Below are 20,726 nucleotides of genomic sequence, written 5' to 3'. Positions count from 1 at the left end.
AGATGGACGTGAAACTTCCTTAAAAATGATAGACTTGAACTATTGGAATCTTGCAGGACATCGTAGAAAAACGGTTAGGTGCTCATGTGGAAGTTTTAATCAGCTTCACCAAAACATTACCGGTAAAGTTTATTCAAAAACTACCGGTGTTCCTTTGAAAAAAAACTTCTAAATTGATATTTTTGTTCAAGTCCGACAAATTTCACACGAACAAAGAAACTTCCTCACACATGCATGTTGCGTGGAGGGAGGTGGGTATTTCATTGGGTTATTTTCCTTAAACTTAATTGTAGAGTTCCGTTTGTTATGGCGAGGTTTTCTTTGATCTTACACATCGCGATTCCACGTGAATAAAAAAATTTTAACAAAAAGTGAGTTTTATTGATCAAATTTTAATCAAAATTCGGTTATTTTGGGACGATAAGCACGAGGTTTTGTTCTTTCCTAAGCTTTTACAATGTAGATTACGGAAGTTGTTTAAGTAATTACATCCCTGTTGTCATAACTTATGAGATAAAGCGTATTGTGTTCTGAATGCATGTCCTGCCTTTAATTGGAAGTTGTTGTGTGTTGCCAAAAATGTGTTTATTTGATATGGCTCACTGAGTTTATGGACAGGAATGAAATATTCCAGTCGAGAAATAAAGCTCAAAGTTACGAAATTTCATATCATCCTTAAATCTTGCAATTCATTGTTCTGAACCAGTTTCTCTCTCGATCAAAACAAATAAAGGTTTTCGTCCATGATAAGCAACGTTTTACATTCAGATTCTCGCTTGATCTTTCTTATTCGTTGTGAAGAAACAATCAAGGTAATGTAGCGTATATTAAACACGCACAGAATGAAAAGTGAAGGTCGCATCTAGCAAAGCCATTAAATATAGTAGGTTGAGAACCACACCGCTGCTGAAATAACTTTAATAACAGTAGTTAGCGCAAGGACACGCTCAAAATTGTTATTTTCACCATAAGATCTGATTAAGATACCCGTAATATTTTGTTTGCTTGACAGTAGTGTTTTATTTTTAGCAATAAAGGAAAAGTAGGTAGAGGTATCGTATCCTGTTTTGATGTCCTCGTTTTTGTGGGCAGCTAAATCATAACGAGGGAATGCTTGGCTAGGGATTTGACCTTGGCCGTAAAGGAATGGGTAACAGACTAAAATAAATGTAGAGTAACTATGTCACTATGAACATCGCATAATTTTAGCTGACACAGGAAGTTTTGTAAGCAACGAGCAACGAAGTACAGTGAGCTTTGAGAACAACCCGAATATAATTACTTCCTCTCAAGGCATAACAAACTCTGTAATACGTTTGCTGTTTCGATTGCTCCAAGACTTGTTCGAAATCTGTCGGTTTGAAAGGTAGGCTGAAGAGTTCCTGGTAGCCCTAGGGATATTTACTTCAACCTCTGAAAAGAAACGAAACAGCTTCATTCAGATGTTGGAGACCATAGTTCTGTATTCCTAATTACGATAAATTTTAAGAAAAGGCCGAAAACAGAGAGTAAATCAAGAGACTATAAATAATCCAGTGAACACTGTCGATGCCAATCAAAACACTAATTTTTGTCTTGCTTTTTTCATCATTTTCTCAATATATAGATGCATCTTTTAGGTATATTTTGTTTGCCGCGCGCTTTTAACGGGAGGCTCTTGCGCGGGAGTCTAGGTGACCAAACCCTACGTTTCAACACTACATTTAATTGATCAGTTTTAAGTTTGCAATCCTGTTAGCAATCAGTTAGTAATTATATCTTTGGTAAATGTAAGGCATCTTTCAGTGATACTTTGGTAGCGCCCGTCGTTCTAATAAATATTGTTTTGAATTAATTATTTGAACTTTTCGATTTGACCATTCAATATATATTTATACTAATTGTTTTTTAGTATATTTTTGATTCCTGACTTCATATTTTACAATCTGGATATTTTGTCCATAGTTATGTCTAGCACAGTAATATGGGACAATTTAATAAAAGATAATTTTCTCCAACCCAACCCTCCATAAAGTGCAGTCTCACTCTCAGAGCCTCTGTTATCCTTATTTAGTGCAACAGGTGCTAGTTGAGGTAATGAAAGGGAACAAAGACTCAGGAAACAAGAGTGTCCCTCAGGGCTCCACGCAAACTCTGTTGAACACTTGCTGTTTGGAGAGCAGCAAGGCTTGTTCAAAATCTGTGAGTTTGAAAGATGGGCTGAAGAGTTCTTCAAATGGATATTTATTACATGTTCTGGACAGAAACGAAACAGCTTCATCCAGATGTTGTGGACCATAGTTGTGAATTCCTGATGATGATCAATGAAAAGAAAAAGGAAAATAGAGAGTGAGTCAAAAGGCCGTTGATAAACAAGTAGACATCTCACTGTAAGTTCAAGCATCCTTTGATACTTACCTTTAATAGTGACACACTTTCTTATGATCTGTTCACCAGTGATATCTAAATTGGAATTTGGATGTACCATACCAGCAAGCACATACAAACCCCCAGTGCGAAGGAGTCTTATTCCATCAGGTATCACTCCTGGGAATCCACAAACCTGCAAATAAATACACAACATCTCAGACTGCAATTTGATGAATTTTGAAAAACAATGCCTGGAATAATCCTCTATTATTTAAGACAACTAACTACAGTCAATAAGTTACCAAATGGATAAAACCTCTACACCCTAACATCGGTATGCAAGTTCTCCATACTAATCTTTAAACAATTCCTAAATAGGAGAACTTGTCAAACAATCAAGAGCTTCTTGAGTTTCTGATCATTTCTTTATTCTCATGAACTTAATGTTTGATTTAGGGGTGAAAATGTTGGGAGAAATTAGATGCTCATCACTCTTAGGGGTTGGAAGGGTTAGATTCCAAAAAGTGTAAACTGATTTAAAATGCATAACTTTCAGTATGAAGTAATAAAAGTTCCTCACTTCTATAACCACATCAACAGAGTTGTCACCAGGATCACTTGGAGGGCTCCCATCTATAAATTTGGAAATTATGTGGACTAGTAAGTCTCTCCTTATGTGAATTTGTTGTTAACACTGTGGAAGGTAAAATTTTAGTGGAAATGTCAAGAATAAATCCAAAAAGGGATTGATATGATGAGAAATATCATGCTATAACTTATTTATAATATACCTTTTGTTAATTAAATGGACTGCCCTTGGAAGGAGCTTAATCATCACAAAGCAATCAAATTATATCACATCACTTCATATTCACCTTTAACTTTGATCTAATGATTTTATCACCGACGCTTACATTGGATTTCCACAAGGAGAAATGTAAAAAAGCCTATCTTACCTGTTATGACAGGAATTCCACCAAACCTTTGAACTATTTCCAGTCTCTTGGGTTCAATATCAGAGCAGTAAACTTTCCTGAAGCCAGCTTCTTGAAGAAGCACACAGCCATAAATTCCTAAAAGGCCACACCCCTATAAAGTTAAAATTGAGCTGTACAGTCATCAAGTTGACAAATTTTGAGGTTTAAAATAAATTTTAAAATTTTTTTGAGAGTTTCAGAGCTGACATTACGAGTGTCAGCCCCTCCCTTAGAGCAAAAGATGAAGGGCTAACTCTAAAAACATCTGCTTTTAAACTCTTAACAGTGGCCAATTTAAGTTATCAACTCAGTTGACAATACCAAATTACCTTGTTATACTCTCTCACCCATGCAGCATCACAGTTTCTTTAAAAACTTAACCCCCCTTATTCAGTTGGATATATTACACAGTTTTACTGAATTGATTGAGCCATTAGAGCACTTTTTTTTTTGCATTGCATGCCTGTAAAATTTCATAACTGCTTACCTGAATTAAGGCAACTGTATCACGATGAGGATTTTCTCCTGTAAGTCCAGACACAACATTAACCATTGTTGCTAATGCACAATTAATGGTAGCAGCCATATTATCTCTGACATGACCAGGAATTTTTGCAACATGTGTTCCACTGTGTATGATAATATGGGATGCATAACAGCCATTAAGTTGTGATTCTTCTGTCATGATAGAGTGACCATACTGTAAAAACAAATGAGAGCCCAGAGTGAATCTAAGTAAAGAGAATTACTAATAAGATCTTGGGAGTGAAAGGGTTAATGATCACAACTGTCAAGTGTCTTTCTCAAGTGTGCCATGTAATGCCTCTAAACAAGAAATAACCTGAGCCCTTTAATTCTCAAGAGTGATTGAAATGTAACTTCTCCCTATAATATCCATACATTATCCAGCAAAAGATAATGAGAATTTTCAAACTTATCAGGTACAGGTTGTTTCTTCATTTAACACCAAATTCTCATAACTAAGTTACAGGGAAATGTATAGCAGCTGGAGGGGAGAATTAACAATCAGATCTTGGGAGTTAAAGGGTTAATTGTTTTATCTGAATTCCAGTTTGACATTCATTAGGCTCTGACATACTCACTAGGACTGAGGGTATAAATGTTCACCTAGCCCTCATCCAGATCTCTAATGCCCCCTTTTCTTGAAACAATTTATTCATTCCATTGATACCTTGAACAAAGAAGTGCATTTCTGCTGAAGTCCTTCCCTGCAGTTTTCACATTTGTTGCAACAGTTGATGACGTGAAATGTTATTCTGTCTCCTTTTTCAATGTCAGTATCTGGACGCAGATGATTGATTACTTCTACAACACCTTCATGTCCAAGAATGCTAAAATTTAATGACATCCCATGAGTATCTGTGAGAGGTGAATTAGTTGATGAAAAAAGGACTGTCTTGTCGTTAAAGTTACAAAATCTTCATCTTTAAAATATAAATATATTTGAGAATTCAAATAGCATGGACTGACTTGAGGTGCTTGTTACAAGAGGAGTTCACCTGTATAGGTTTATATAATCTTAAAAGTATGATTTCATTGGGTTGGTTATTAAAATGAAGTTTAGCTGTTGTCTAACAATGCCAGGGCCTAAACAATACTCAATTTAGCAGGACCTTTTATCTGAACATTTGTTTTTGTGAACACTGTCAAGAGAGCCAAAAGCCAACAGTAGAGGGACATTTCATTAATTATATCAACCCTCTTGTGGAGAAAGTCTGAGCCCACTGGTTGTGTAAAACAACAGTTTAGGTTAGACCTTGTGTAAATAACAGGTCCATAGTATTCAACAATGCATGTTTTTTTTTTATATCTTTTTTTTATATCTATATATTTATATATCACATATATTAGGGGGAAAAATTCTATCAAGTGAATTCATCCAAAATACATTTTACAAAGCAGATCTATAGAGGATGTGTGTTATGGTTATGGAGTGATATTATACTATCACAGTAGAACCCTCATTTTTTGGATCTACCCCTAAAATAAATTCCTCCTTTTTGTTTTCAATAACTGTTTTATTTGGCTAACAAATATTAGCTCATCTTCCTTGATACCTTAAACAGCCAGAATTAGGTAAGGTCATGGATTAGGTAAGGTAAGGTCATATACTTGCATGCACCTTAGTGACAGAAAGATAAATTTAATATTTATTTTGTTTTTCAAAGCATGCATCCCAGAATGGCCACTGGTAATCAAACAGATGCTTTGGGTTTTACTTGTTGCTCTTTGACTTTTGATTAAATTGTCTCCACAGAACAATTTGTTTCCTTTGACTAGACCTTTTGCTAAAAAGAGTTGGTCAATAGGACAGAAAAAAGAGAATAGAAAAACTGACTGAGAGAGCCTGAGTGCAGAGGAAACCCAGATGAGAGCATTTGCCTATTAATTGTTTTCCTGATCCAAACACACATTAAAAACATAAGTCTGAAAATTAGGTGTAATTCTTTCACAAACATGTATGTTGACAGTCCTGCCTTTAATGAAAAAACTTCCTTTGAAAATTTGAATTTGAAGGAAATTTACAATAATTTGCATATTTGCCCAGTACTTGTTCTGGGTGTGCACGTTGGAATCTTTAGAGCTAAGATACCTTCCCATATCAACCAGACCTCCTCCTCCACCTAAGGAACCATTTTCTTTATAACTTCAATAGACATACGGAAAGAAAAAGCGCCTTTCAAGCTTTCACCCCTTCCCCTTCCCCTCCCCCCACAAAAAAATGCTCTTAAGGAATGGGGGGTGGAAAAACCCAAAGATCCATTTATTCAATCAACAGTAACGTGCTATAAAATAGCATTTCAGGTTATACCTCGGCGTCTGCTCTTTTCTCTTTCCGCTAATTGTATGTAAATCCGATCCACATATTGTTGCCATACGGAGCTTTCCTAGGATTTCACCAGGTTTCAACTTTGGAATAGGAACTTCTTCATGAATCAAACATGGTTCAGCTTGGGTGCCTAGAAAAACAAGCCGGCGAGCTGTATTGCTCATGTGTGACATGGCCGAAATTTCGAAGACCAATTAACACCAGGAAGAATGCAAAACGAGTGGTCTGATGATTAAACGAAATCAACTGGGCAGACGCTTTCTGCATGAATTTTGGGGACTTGCAATACGAGGTCGAGGAGATCTGGTAACAAAATAGACGAATTTGGAGGTAGCCTGGGAACTAAGCAAGAACAAGATGGCTGATGCGTTAGCGCGACTTCTCTATCTTGCCAAAGATTTTGCCGTCGCAAATCTTTTTTAACGTGACTGTGGGTCATGAACAGCCATGGTAAGGCAAATAAGAAGAATTTTTCAGAATACCAAGCTGAAACCTAAAGCATCAGAGGTATTAACACAACATTTACGTCAAAGAGGACTGCCGAATTGGACTTCATACTTCGTCCGCTACAAGTCGGTGATGAATGACAACTTCGCAATGTCCCATTTTAACTGGCTCGTTGATGGACAAAACTACCATATTCTAAGAACAGGCTGTTTTCCTTTCATCAAATACCACTGCTCAAAAAGACCTTGGCAGGATCTGAAGCTCGAGAACAATATCCTCACGTTATTGAAAATTTTGAATTTAGGAATTCCTACTTTGGCTTATGGAATAGTGGCTTTCTTTCTAATAAAACATGAGGAGACAGTGAAAACTTTCAATGGGGACGTTAAGATTTACTTTTTAATGGAAGAGGAAAAAGATGCCATGTTTTGAGTAGAACTTGCTCAACAATAAACTTTTAACCGACATCCTGCAATGCAGAGCTTTATTTTTAGAAGTAATAGGCATAGTGGCATTATAATCGATGCAGAATGCTGGGGTAGAACACAAGTTAACGTTTTTACCGTTTATTACACCCATTTTGAAATCACTGGTGGTCCCTGTAATCTGATTGGCTCTAATTGGTGCGATTTATTCACAAATTGCACCATTTTTTTGCTTTATGAGTAGGCTACACTAAAAACAAAACAACCAATCAGACTTCAAGGCTTGTTTCACGTAACCGATCAAATTGCAGGAAGATGAAAGACATGAAGTGTCATGTGGCAAATTTTGCAACTTTTGTTTCCAAAACTCTTATTTTTTCCTCCCAAAAAATGGATTAATTTAATTTGAAACTGGCTCAGTATTGTAGTAACAAAATATTTGAAGTCCTGTATTTGGGCGATTTCAAAATGGATGTAATAAAGTGGTAATTGAACTCTGTGTTGTGCAATTTTGGTCTAAAATCATACTGGTGATTTCAAATTGAACTCGCGCTGCGCGCTCGTTCAATTTTGAAATCACGCGTATGATTTCAGCCCAAATTGCACTCCACTCAGTTCAATTACCATTATAAATCACCTAAAACGTGAGTGATTTTCAAGCTTTTTTATTTTCCACCAAATTCTTTAGTGTCAAGGGAGGAAGCTAAATAATGAATGATGAATAGAGGTATTAAACCTTTTGTACCCTAATAAATATTAATATTCTATTCGGCCATTCTTAGACGGTTGTTGTGTTTGAATATCCTGTCGGGTTGAGTTCGGGTCAATGTCAGATTATTTTCAATACTTTTTGGCTGTTTTCATCACTGTGAGGGCAAGTTGTCTGAGTCGAGTTTTAGAAATGCCCACCCCCTCGAATAGAGTTCATGAAACTGGACTTTCCAGCTGTTGAACCGCGGGTAAAAGCATATATTCACCATGAATTCTTCCCATCCCCTCGGTAGATTTGCCAAGAAATCTTCCACACCCTTACCTCCACGTTGATTATCGTTGCATCTCTCTCAGGAGGCCATGTCGATGAGAGCGGTAAATCGGCACAGATCCGGATACCATACACTCTATCAAGGACATTAGTCAAAGCCCTATTTTGATCAGTTAATAAGTGTCTCTTTCTTCGTTGCGAACTTAGATGTGAAGTTTAGTTCTTTTAATTCGACCTTTCAGCGCCACCACGCTGATGTAGAAGCTAAGTTAGCGTCCTTTTAAAGTAGTTTTCCCTTCGATATCTTGTGTTCTTTTCAACTTTGTACTCAGCTCGGTCGTTTCTTACCCAGACTGATAAAGTATGTTTTCCATGTTAAGCTTTAACTTGTGAACGAGGTGTCCATTTTTAAAGTGCGACCACCGAGTGTAGGGCCTGGAACGTTCATAAGAATGGGAGAAAAATATCACACATTGCGCTAGGCAATAACAATTTTTTTTCGTTAGTTTTCACAACATTTGATATGATAACAGTGCTTATTACGCCGACGGGGTTATCCTCAATCAATATTATTACTAGTTATAGTTCTCACTAGAGCTGCCCCCGCCCTACAGTACCATTTTCTTTTTTTTTTTTTTTGAGTTTGGCTTGTTTTTTACAGTTGTGTAATTTTTCTGTTATGCTGTTACGGAATTGCGGCTCAGTACTTTGGTGTTAGTAATTTTGCATCTCAAAATACTACAAGTGTACAAAATGTAGTTTTGGGAAGTGCTTGGGGTTTTTTTTTTTTGCTGTGTGGTTTAACTTAGGATTTGTTTGTTCTTCACGATCAAGAAGAAGCAGAATGTAGGGACTTGGGTGAGTTTTAACATTGGAATGTTATAGGTGGCATTGGAGAACAATTTATAGACAGCATTGAAGAACAATTTATTATTATATAGTTATTAGACACAAAATTATACCTTAAGAGGGCCTACATTCTCTCTTCTCCAGTCTTCCTCTATATTACACGGGGAGTCCTAAGGTGCCTCCTCGGGTTTTTGGCCCTCTGGGGCCAAAAACCCTGCGGGGGCAATTATTGATCACATGATTTTGTCTGTATTTTTCTAGCAATACTCTACTTACTCATGAGTCGTACGCAACAATCGACATCTGTTCACACACTCGAGCGTGAGGTATTTCGAATATATGTATATTAGGACGAGTAAGAATCGATCAGCGATTTGGGTACGAACCGACTGGGTATGAAGCGACCATGTGTACGAAACGAGCCGGAATACCCTCCAAAAGTTACCAAAGGCTAACGTTCAATTCTCAGCTACTTGTGAATATTACTCTGCCTCAGTTTTACTCGCCCGGAGATTTAGCCGTTCTTTTAACCGTCCCAAGAGTTATTTGTAGTCAGGTCTGCCCCTAATCTCGAAAAATTCGAATATATTATATACTTTTTACACGCTACCTCTCGTAAGGCGCGCGTGATAACGAATAGCAGGGTTACAAAGCTGATTATGACGTAACGTTTACCTTCCCGCGAAATTGGAAAGTAGTGTAAAACCCTAACAGTTACAACGGAGTGACAGATTTTATCATGGATCCTGAGGAAGTGAAAGTTGTTGGTAAGACATGGTTTCGCTGTTAAAACGTATCTCCAGTCATGGGCAATGTAAAAGATACTCACTTTTCTTTCGTAGTTTACGCAGCTCGAAATTTACAGCCAAGGAAAGGAGCAGGTACGTCGATGTGTCTTCCGTAATCAATGCGAGCCCTTTTCGCGAAGGTTTCCATGTTGTTAATTTAATATCGTGCTGTAATCTTTCAGGTGTATGTAATGCATCGGTTATTTTTGGCATTGGCAAGCAAAAATATCGCACAGAGGCAGTGCGAGATAACGATCCCACTTGGAATGAGGAAACTACAATGTGAGTGTAATGTTTTTTTTTTTTTTTCTTTAAAAATACGAATGTCGGGGGATTCATATCATCAACTTTGTGTTCATTTCTATTAAGGAGAAAATTATGATGGAATATTCGAAAAGTGGTCCTACAAATCAATAAAAACAGGAGCCATTAAGGTTATGGGCTCCTGATAAAAAGCAATACTTCTGTCTGAAATATAAGAACCGTCGTTTTTAATCGCGATTAAGTAGTCAAAATAAATAGTGCTAAAATAAATCGTGCTTTTCTTATGTAAATCAATAATGGAAGGTTTATGCTAAGCAAACAGTGCATTTTCACACCTTAACCAGTTTTTATCAAAGGGAATGAGTTACAAATTATAAATTTTTTTTGTAAATTTAAGCTCTGCATTTCTAAGTAACTGGCTTATTTTCAGTTTAGTGATTTATCCTTGCTGCAGTGCTAAGCGAGATCTTCGTATTTATCAGGAACTAGAATGGAGATTTATGGGACTGTATCTGCTTCTATTATCTATTCCTGTACTATTTGCGTTAATAAGAAACATCTGCCTTCAAATTTTGGTCTTTTAAGATTAGCGGACAGTGATTACGGATTTTTGTGATCCTTTGGAATTAATTATGGAGAGGATCGAGGATTCATTAGTAAAGCTGGATAGTAACATTCTCCAATTACTCCTAAGTTGAACTGGAGACGATTTTATTTCCAAATTTCCTCATAACAACTTGTGCTTGGGAAGATTCAATGACGTTCACCCCCCCCCCCCCCCAAAAAAAAAAAATACAAAAACAAAAACCAAAAAACAGTGGAAACCAAATTATTGACGCAACATATTTAAAATTTTGCAAGCAAGAAGGATACAAGAGCCACGAAAAAATTAAAGCTAAAGAACACGTTGATCGCCATTGGGTGACGTTACTTCATGCAAAATAGTTTTAGTGTTGATTTGTTGGAAAGGAGCGAGAGCGGGGGAGAGGGAGGGGGGAGATCGGCAAAGTTAGCTCTTTGGTTTAGCTGTCGCTCCTAAAACATATCCAAAGAAACGCGCCTCAATTTAATCAAGCGTTAAAGATAAGCACATCTTAGTTCTCCTCAGTTAGTTTATTTGCCAAATTGAATACAGTTTCTTTAAGTATATCCATATTTACTGACATCTAAGGTAAAAAAAAAACAGGAAAAAATTATCGAAGACAACACCATCTTTTCTGAAAACACGAATTGTATGTATATCTAGGAGATCATCTTTTTATTTTGTCTCTTCTCTCAGAAAAGTTTCCAAACCAGCTGCATTGATATTCACAGTGATGGATCGAGAAGACTCCCTTGGCACAGTCAGTTTGCCGCTTGCACAAATCCCCTCCGTGGCTCATCGTCGCCGATGGATTCCGTTGACGAGAAAAAATTCCCAAGCTATGGGCGACTTGTGCATCGATTGTTGGGTTCTTTCCTTCAAGAAGGCAGGGGAGGGAAGTAAATGGAATTCCATAATACCTTTAAAGGGTCGCAAAGGAGGAGGCGGGCGAGAACGCTCCAAACGAAGAGCCTCGATTGAAGCTGCTTCTATTTCTAAGAATGGATCAAGGTCGATCGAAAATTTATACTCCAAGCCTGAGCTTAAAGTTGACCGTAATTTGGATGATACAAACCCCTTTAAGGCTACTGAATCTGGATTGTCAAGTCCCAGTCTGTCTCGTAATTCATCGTCCAGTGCCACAAATTTAGCGCCCCTTTCTTTGTTCAAACCGCGTCTCGCCCCCACCTTAGGTCAGGTGCTGTCCGCCAGTCGTGCTCCGGAGATTACGGGACTCTCTCCAAAATCTGGTCCTTCGTCTGGAGGCACACGGATCACAGTGCGCGGTTGCAACCTGGGCACCTCAAAAGAAGATATAGCATATATAACTGTCTGTGGCTGTGATCTGTATTCCACACTTGAATACCACAGTCCAGCCAAGCTTGTGGTTGTAACGAAAGCTTGGAATGGCTCCGGACCTGTTGTGTTGCAGACTAAGTCTGGTGGACGTGGTACATCGACTCTCGATTTTAAATTTCAGGATAAAGCTTCAGGTGAATAGCCATTGATTTGGCTTATAATTGTTATTGTTGTTGTTTTTGAAAACTTAAATATGGCAAGGGATCGGCACACGATACCATGAAACACGTTTTGTACGAATGTACTGAAAATTCTTAAAATCCCTTTTACCAGGATACGCGCGCATAATAGGTGCCAGATGAAATCAGAAATTAAAACTTATTTTACTTCTCATGACACCAATGCTAATGACAAAGACCTTAACTAGGACAGAGAAGTTAATTTCGCAGAAGTCACAACTTTGACTTGTTCGTGGAAAACTCTCCAGGAGCTTATCAATATCAAAAGGAAACGTTTTCTTCTTTATCGCATTCTACGATCTCTTTAGTTACTTCGTTGGTTAGTGGAAGCTCTCTAAATTTCTTAGATTTTGCTGAATCAGCGACTTTCTCCTTCGTGTGAATTGATATTTTTGCCGCCACAAAATGAGTTAAATTTAGTTTTACTTCTTTCGCATTGTGTGGACAAATCGAACGATGCGAAAAATTAGCAACATTATCAAAAAAATTTGCGCAACTGCGCTCAATCGTTTACATTTCTGTGGTGAAATATATATTTTCGTAACCTCAAAATGGAATCTATGACGAATCCTCTTCCTAAGTGCTGAGCTTCAAAGTAACTGTATAATATTCAAAATGTAGATTGTGCGGTTAAATCACACATTGTTATGGCAACCAACTATGACATCACACCAGAAAACATTTTCAAGTTCACTGAAATAATTTCGTCCAAACTTCTTAAGAATCAGTAGTATACCTACTCAAAGAAATTTAAGTTCCGAAACAGGTCAGACATAAATCAAATTGTAAATTGTCGATTTTCACTTTTGAACGAAGAAAATAATTTAAAATGTGTTCAGTGTTGGACAAACTGATTCATTTTCTCGGCTTTTATACCTTGATCGATAGCGTCAAGCAAAGATTCAAGCAAGAAAGACAAAGCCTCAAGAGCTGACCTTTTAACAGAAATAACACACCTCAGAGAGGAAATTAATGGTAAGGTTATTCTCTACAATTGATACAGTAACCAATGGTCCTTGCATTGGACTTAAAGGAATTTCATTTATTAAACTATTTCAAAAGTCTCAATTGACAGATGTTTATTAAGTTTGGGTTAAAACATAAATTGCTCGAGTTTTCTATTTTTTTTTCAGATTTGACTGACGAGAATCGTTCAATGAAGAACTACATAGATAGACTAATGACGATTCTCATGGAAAAGTTTCCAGAAGTACTAGAAAATTTAGGTTCTTCTGTCCACTGAGTGTGTACAAGCCAGGAGAAAATAAAATATTTTTTCACTAAGAATATTTAAGCCTAGCCAAAATTATTTGTTAGCTGATCAGTGTTTTACTGATCGAACACACGATGCAGTTCATTTCCCGTTCTCGCAAAGTGAATAAAATCCCTTCTGCACTCCTAAGTTTAAATTAGATATCACGCTAATTTTTGAAAGGGAAATTGGTCTTCTTCATTTTCTTGCTCCAGCCATACTAATCAGTTGAAATTGATTAATAAATTTCAAAACATAATTTTCAATTGTTTCTTTCATTATCAAAAAGCTCATAGTATTGGCAGTCAGTAAACGTAACACTTCCAAAATATACTTGCGTAATTCTTCACCGATTCTCAAACGTTCGGTCTGTTACGAAAGATTATAATTAAACAGTTATCTATTTTTTTAAGACTAGCCACAAAAGCAAACTTTCTAAGTGTTTCTTCAGTACAGCGTCTTCCCTATTTGAAACATCCAACCAACTGTAGCTCAAAATTGCGTTATTGAACTTCTACTAAAAATTGGAGCCGGATATAATTAAATAAAATCAATTGATAATTTCCAATCCCTATGTGTAAAAAACCATTTGACAGGAGCACATCACTTCAGATTCTGCTGCTGATAGTTAAAAGAAGGCGTTTTTGACCGGTGACAACTTCACCATGACCACCCCTGAGGGATTTACTTTGGCACTAAAGAAATTGGTAAACTGACCCAAGTCTTTACGAGCAAACAAGTCTCTGACAGAGGCCGTCTTCGATGTCAATCCAATCTGTAGCGCAAAAAAAAAGAAAAAGAAAGGTGTAGTAATTTTTGACTCTGATATGTTACTGGCGACACTTTAATTTTAAACGATAGTGCTAAAACGATGCAATTGTTTCCTATTCTATGAGCAATCAACTCTTAAACAGCTCTTTTCCTTCATCCTTAAATTCTGCCCGTTACGCAAGTTACTTGGGCAGTAAGCCATCCAAGCGAACATCTTAAAGGGTTTCAGTGGAACAGCAAATATTTCAAAGCATGGTTGGCCTTTAGACGTACATGACTCAGGAAAAGAACTTCACAGTTAGATAATAAAATCCCACTATAAAATAGTAATGTCAATTCACACAAACCAGTTCAAAATCAGCTTTTATTTCCTGGACTGAGCCTGCGTTGCGATTAAACAGCACAGCAGCCACACTGCCATTAGACAAGGCACGTGACCACACTTCTAGATCTTTTTCAGCGAACTGTTGAGAAAAGCACAACAAAATAACTTAAGAGCAGAATACACGGTTAATTATTAGAAGAGTTGGGGTACAGGTCAGTTGGCAGAGAGATAAACCAATGACTTGAAGTCTTATTTACTCATGGCATCAAATCTAAGCAAAGCTGTTTTGAGAAGATTTTGGCAATTTCGAAAGTTTGGCCATTGATGTGGAAAGTGTTTTGTGTTATGATGGAATTAATGAAATAACTTTTGTCAGCGTACGCATTTCCACGTTCCCAAATTAATAGATTCCATGCGTTTATTCCGCAGTAGATCACGTTAAATAGTAAAAACGTGGCAAGAACAAAAAAGAGGCATACGAAGCGCTGTTGTGTGTGTCACTGATGTCATTACCGTATTTTGACGCTATCTATGATCTATTGCTGTAAAGACCCACAGTAACATGAAATCTTTTCGTTTAATAGTAAAAACAAAACATTGTCAACGGTGACGTCATCAATGCGTCTGTCCTCAAAATGCGAGTATGATTCAGCTTATCATATAACATAAAAAAGTATACCTACCACTCTTCTGCCCATTTTTCCCAGCTTGTCTTGATCAACAGCAATTACTTCTCTGATGGTTGTACATACAAGAGTAAAATAGAAATATTTACGACCTTTAAGCCAACAAGGAACTTAAACAGCTGTGCAGCTTGGCCAAAACGACTTTGATTTGATGAGGACGATCTCACCACGCGATAGGCTAAAACTCTCCTGTTGAACCCTGCACGTTAAGCGATGTAATGAATATACCTGTTTAGAAGAATGTCTGTGGCTTCCTTTGAGATATTCCTCAAATCATTGGACATGATAAGTGGCTGTACATCAGAATAAAGACACGTGATCAGTAAATTTGCATATTCAGGAAAAGAACGAGGGCGTGATGCAATTATGAGGTTGTCTTTCATGGTTTTGTGACATCTGAGATAAATAATCACTTCATTCTGTGGCGCACAAATACAATCTAAGACTGCATTCTCCTATATGTTCCAGAACATGGCACTTGCAGAGCGACGTTCCTTTCGAAAAGATTGATTATTCCGAACTTTCCTTTTTTCTTCAGAAGTCTTCGATGGTCTACAGAAAAAATATAGAAGTTATCAGAAAATCCTCGCGATCAGAACACTCTCTGGTTAGCAATCATACCCTTTTAACATGGAAATATTCGGAGCACATTGCTTCTCCACGGCCTAAAAATGCTTGACCAGCACACGGAAAAAAGGACTCAATCCTGGCTTTATCTGCTTCAACATATCTAATCATACGCACCATACACATCATGACAGTGAAAGAGGCTTAACTTACTGCGGCTAGGATTGACCAAAGTGCAAACTGTGCTTTAGATTGTTCGTAGTTTAGCCCAAAATCACCGATGACAAGCTGTAAAGGGAAATTAAAACAAAACTATTAAAAATGTATCAAGAGTGATTACCCGAATATCATTGATTTAGTTCTTAATCAAAGAAACTAAAGTTATCACAGCGACAAACCAGGACGAAGGACACTATCTTGATAGGCAACCAGTAGGAGAAGAAACATCTAATCTATGTTACATGCCATTGGTGAGAGCTCATAGTATAGGCAGTAAGTCCCCTTTTATAGCATGGAAAACGTGTGTGATCAAGGCGCGATCGCATTCAGTTTTGTCACTGATTGGTTGAGGATGTAGCGCGACTTTTCTAGACCAATCACAAAGTGAATTAAAGCAAAGCCAATGCGATTCTGAGTTGCGTTTAACAAACAAGTGGAAATGGCTCTAAGTAAGGTTGTTGTAGTGTTCAAGCTGGCTGGCTTAGCGTTTTACCATATCTGGGTCATTCCAGTGCCCAGGTCCCGCCGCTGCAACGAACGTGTCTTGGTTCTCGGCAAAATGATCCAAAATTCCTAGAACGCTATTCCACGAGTCCTGTTAATGAAGATTGAAAAAGTGATGCATAAAAAACACGGTATAGGTGTTGCCAACTCCAAGTAATATGCGCTACACACATTGCATTTCACTTAATACAATTACTATTACTACTGGTTTAAACAGAAACAGGATATAATAAGGCAGAATGAGAAGATGAGTAAATACCTTAAATAACAAATACATTTGAATAAATAAAGAAGAACGAACGGATCAACAAACTCTCCAACCTGTACATCTTGGTAATTTCTCCAGGTGTTGCAGTTTCTAGCAATAGCAGCATAGTCAGGCTGGAATAAAACGTATTTTCAGTTCAAGGAATGACTTTGGATGGTGTTATGAGGTTGAAATTTATCAAAACCATTCTTCAGTCAACTTATTCTAAACCTTTACTAGTTGATAAACTATCTTCCAATACTCAACAGAAAATTCTTGACAGTTGAAACAGATTCTTCTACTGAGAAAATTACCCCAAACATTCTAATACATGACATAAAGTAACCTATTTTGAAATACTCAAGGAGGAAGGTTCTTAGTGCACAAATGCTTGGGGGGAGGGGGAGGGGAGAGGAGGCAGGCAGGGATGTACCCTGGGAAAAGCTGGAAGAAGTGCCGCTGAAATGAGCCATTTTGGGCTTTAGCCCTTTAACTCCTAGAAGTGATTAACATGAAACTTCTCCCTATAATATCCATACATTACTCAGCAAACGGGTAATGAGAATATTCAAACTTATCAGGTAGAAGCTGCTATCTTGATCTAACACCACATTCTCATAACTAATTTACAAAGAAATGTGTAGCAGCTGGAGGGGAGAATTAACAATCAGATCTTGGGAGTTAAAGGTTAACACTAGGATTGATGATCTATTATTTTTCTAACCAGACAGCTACAGTGGTGAGCAAAGTTGAGATTCTCCATAAAATAGCATAAAATACCTAGCTTGCAGCAATTTTCTCTTAAAATAGTGTTTTTGTCATTTTTAGTCCAGTAAGTATAAAAATTTGTTAATCTAAGCACAAAATAACTTAATTAGTAATACTATTATTGTATCTGTAGTAACCTTTATTCCAGCTTTGGACTGGTAATCAGGCCATTCACAGCTGAGTAATATTGGGCGCCCTGTTGCATTTAGAGCTTGAGTAAATTTTGGATAGCCGACATCAAACAGAGCAGGGTCTGCGTAACAACCATCCACTTTGAGATAATCCACTTCCCAACTTGCAAATGTCTGAAAAGTATGATTATAATTGACAAGAAAGAAACAGTGGTACAAAAGGAATAACATGGTCAGTTACCCTCACAACTACGAACAAGGGAACCTTGTAATGCAAAGGTTATGGGTTGAAATGCTATTGAAGTTTCTAATTTTCAGTATTGGCCCAGGTTGTTTAAGGCTAGGTTAAGATAACCCAGGGTTAGTGTGAAATTTGATTTCAGGTATAAAAGCTTTAAAAGGAATTCGGTTCAAATATTTTTGCTTGCAATTTCATCATTGGATATTCTAAAAAGATTAGGGAAAATTCTCCCTTAAAAGGCTTTTGAACAAAGAAATTGAGAGGCCTAGAATAAAATTTAACCCTGGGTTAGCGCTAATCTGCCTTTGAACAACTGGGTCCTGTCAGATAAATTGGTGATTTTTACAGTGAGTATTCAGTGTGGATTTGTACCCAAACTTAACTCCCTGGCCTGGTGCAAAAGGAATTTCATCTGACACTTATTAAGTGTATATTTTCAAGCAGCAAAGAGATGGGTAGAAAGCAAAGTTATAAACCAGTTAATATTGTTTCACATCTAATTAGCTGAGCTAAATTTAGAAGAAATTCACTGAATATATAGCAGGAAGACTAAGGCATTGATTAGACTTAGAGACAGAGGGGTTGGCAGTCTGTCACACTGCCTGTAGGTTAAGCAACCCAAGAGGAAGTCAGCATCAGAGTCAGTATTTTCCTTGTACCTAGTAATGATCTTCTCTTGGTTATTAGACCATCAGCCAGTATCACTGATGACAGGTCTTTTTAGTAGTGCCTTTACTGGTATGATCATTCTATATGATCAGAAGTGAAGAATATTTTATCAACAGCTTACTTGTGCATCTTGTTCAATGTGATCAATGCTTCCAGGATAACCAGCACATGTTAAAAAGCCATAATCTGTTAGAGATCATAGAAATAAAGAACAGGGGTATTAATAAAAGATGATATTGAGAAAATGAATAAGCAAAATTTAATACTACAACACAGATAGCTCACCTTTAATACAAAAAATGTTATCTGTTCAGTTAGCATTAAAAATAAGTTGTTAAATCTGCTTTCAACTGATCACAGGAAGTAGTTACTTGAAAAGTGACTGATTCAGTCAAAAATACTAACATATTTACACTTTGACTTAAAATTTCAATCAGTAGATACTCACCAGCATACATTCCAAGTTTCAGTCTTTTACTGTGTAACTAATATAAAGTCATTAAAAAGGCAAATAAGAATTTTAACAAATTCAATATAGTGTCATGAAGGAAACAAAACAAACTTATTCTGACACAGGAAAGTCTATAAAGAAACAGTAAAATTTACAATAAAAAATTGGAGACATTCTTGCCTAGTTAATTAGCTTGTCAAATATTATTATCTGAAAAAGTAACACACCAGATCAGCAGGAGAGTTTTAAGTTAGTAACTCTTCATATTATAACAAGTAAGAGATACATTATCTTACATAATCTGCTAATGCTTTCATCCCACTTGGAAATCTTGTACTGTTTGGCTGTAGATTGCCAGAAGAATCACGCTTTTTGTTTGACCAACAATCCTGAAATATATGAAGTTAAATCCAACAAGGAAAAAATCATCACCATCATTGCTGTCATCATCATCATGGTTTTTAACCTCATTATTGTCATCAGCATCATTGTTGTCATTATAATGAAATGTTTACATCACATTGAGATTTCAAGAAATCAACGACAACAGTACATTGCAAGATATTTCAAGGTACTTACATCAATGCTAACATATTCATATCCAGCATCTCGATAACCATCTTCATCAAGATGATCTGCCATCTGCTTGATCAGATGTTCACTAAGACAGATCATAAAAAAAAGTATTTTCAGCTCCTGGTTAAATTTTAAACGAAAGCTCCCTCTAGAGTTTATAACTTTTCTGCTTGGAACTTTTCTGGTGACTTATGTTTGTACTGTAGGTGATGAAGATCTCAGGTGAGGTACAGACTCTATCTAGAAAATTATTTAAAAGAATCTGTGGGAATGAAGATTGTAAACTCATGATGGTCAATTTTTTCAAGCTGGCTATCTGTCTAGTAATAAAACAGATTGATATTCTTAGATTATAACCAATTAAGACTATTACGGGTACCCCACCCTGATCAACACCCTTTTCCTTCCCCCATCCCTCTCCTCCCATTCCCAGTCTTTGATCAAAAGGTAGCAATGAAAGGGGGAAGGGTCCTGATCTTATGTCACGCACAAATTTTAGAAAAATACACGCATCACTTGCACTTTAAACAGTATTTCATGCCTCAAGAATTGTAAAGGAAAAACTTCAAATCCCATCTTACCTTGGCTTCCTGTTTAATTTAAGCGCCGCTTATTAATTTTGGGCTTAATGACCTTCGTCACATGTCACCTGCAAACCTTTTGCCACCTTATGTCATTATTTCTAATTTGTACATGACGCTATGGGTGTTTTAAGTTGGTTATCCTCTAAAAAAAAAAAAAAAAAATATATATATATATATATATATTGCAAAAATATTTTTATGCATTCAGTTTTTATTGATCAACCCTAAACATTTAATCAGAGAGTGTGAGATACACTTCCGTAATTTATCTACCATTTCAGTTTGGTACTATGAGCAAATTGTCTTAAAACAACGAACTCACCTTATGCAGTTTTCTGGATCCTTGTTGCAATCGATGTTACATCTAAATCTTTCCCAGTCCATCCAGCCCACTGTGCAAATGAAGCAAAACCGAACAATGCATCTGTTACCGTGATTAATTATTTCAAGGGAAAAGAATATGACATCAGTGTATTCTGCAAGTCAGCAGAATTTAAACAGCCAACTTCTTTAACTTATAATTGAACTGAGTAACCGTACTAGGTGGTGTCAGAGCTAAGCCGTTATCCAAACCAAAAACTGCATCCTTGTTGGGGAATGTGACTAAAATAACCAGAGATACAGCCGCAAAAACCCAGTGACCATCCGCCATTTTCAGTTTCTGAGCTAGAAAATCACGAGA

At 36.9% G+C, this 20,726-nt stretch overlaps 3 protein-coding genes and 1 long non-coding RNA gene across 4 annotated transcripts; 2 read left to right on the top strand and 2 right to left on the bottom strand.

Moving 5' to 3' along the window:
* Positions 1-1,227: 1,227 nt before the first annotated feature.
* LOC136280171 (uncharacterized) lies at positions 1,228-3,099 on the top strand. Its single transcript, XR_010717151.1, has 2 exons — positions 1,228-1,366; positions 2,054-3,099. It is a non-coding gene; the product is annotated as an uncharacterized lncRNA (long non-coding RNA).
* LOC131779102 (L-threonine 3-dehydrogenase) lies at positions 1,366-6,478 on the bottom strand. Its single transcript, XM_059095636.2, has 7 exons — positions 6,160-6,478; positions 4,519-4,678; positions 3,814-4,026; positions 3,306-3,438; positions 2,930-2,982; positions 2,398-2,542; positions 1,366-2,290 (listed from the first exon to the last, which is right to left on the bottom strand). The coding sequence occupies exons 1-7, from the start codon at positions 6,348-6,350 to the stop codon at positions 2,115-2,117; spliced, it is 1,071 nt and encodes a 356-aa protein (XP_058951619.2). The 5' UTR covers positions 6,351-6,478; the 3' UTR covers positions 1,366-2,114.
* A 3,176-nt stretch (positions 6,479-9,654) lies between these two features.
* On the top strand, positions 9,655-13,332 carry LOC131779133 (uncharacterized). The gene is made up of 5 exons (XM_066165465.1): positions 9,655-9,761; positions 9,851-9,950; positions 11,212-12,008; positions 12,942-13,028; positions 13,187-13,332. The coding sequence occupies exons 1-5, from the start codon at positions 9,686-9,688 to the stop codon at positions 13,294-13,296; spliced, it is 1,170 nt and encodes a 389-aa protein (XP_066021562.1). The 5' UTR covers positions 9,655-9,685; the 3' UTR covers positions 13,297-13,332.
* Positions 12,947-20,705, bottom strand: LOC131779093 (alpha-N-acetylgalactosaminidase-like). Its single transcript, XM_059095621.2, has 14 exons — positions 20,585-20,705; positions 20,367-20,436; positions 19,464-19,545; positions 19,181-19,273; positions 18,882-18,918; positions 18,555-18,619; positions 17,530-17,697; positions 16,699-16,758; positions 16,367-16,468; positions 15,868-15,942; positions 15,316-15,380; positions 15,085-15,136; positions 14,424-14,540; positions 12,947-14,080 (listed from the first exon to the last, which is right to left on the bottom strand). Exons 1-14 carry the CDS (start codon positions 20,694-20,696, stop codon positions 13,934-13,936), a joined length of 1,245 nt encoding a protein of 414 aa, XP_058951604.2. The 5' UTR covers positions 20,697-20,705; the 3' UTR covers positions 12,947-13,933.
* Between the last annotated feature and the right edge of the window lie 21 nt (positions 20,706-20,726).

Source organism: Pocillopora verrucosa, chromosome 4 (assembly GCF_036669915.1).
Source record: "Pocillopora verrucosa isolate sample1 chromosome 4, ASM3666991v2, whole genome shotgun sequence".
NCBI lineage: Eukaryota > Metazoa > Cnidaria > Anthozoa > Scleractinia > Pocilloporidae > Pocillopora > Pocillopora verrucosa.
Note: the sequence above shows the minus strand (reverse complement) of the source record. Positions and strands in the feature narration are given on the sequence as shown.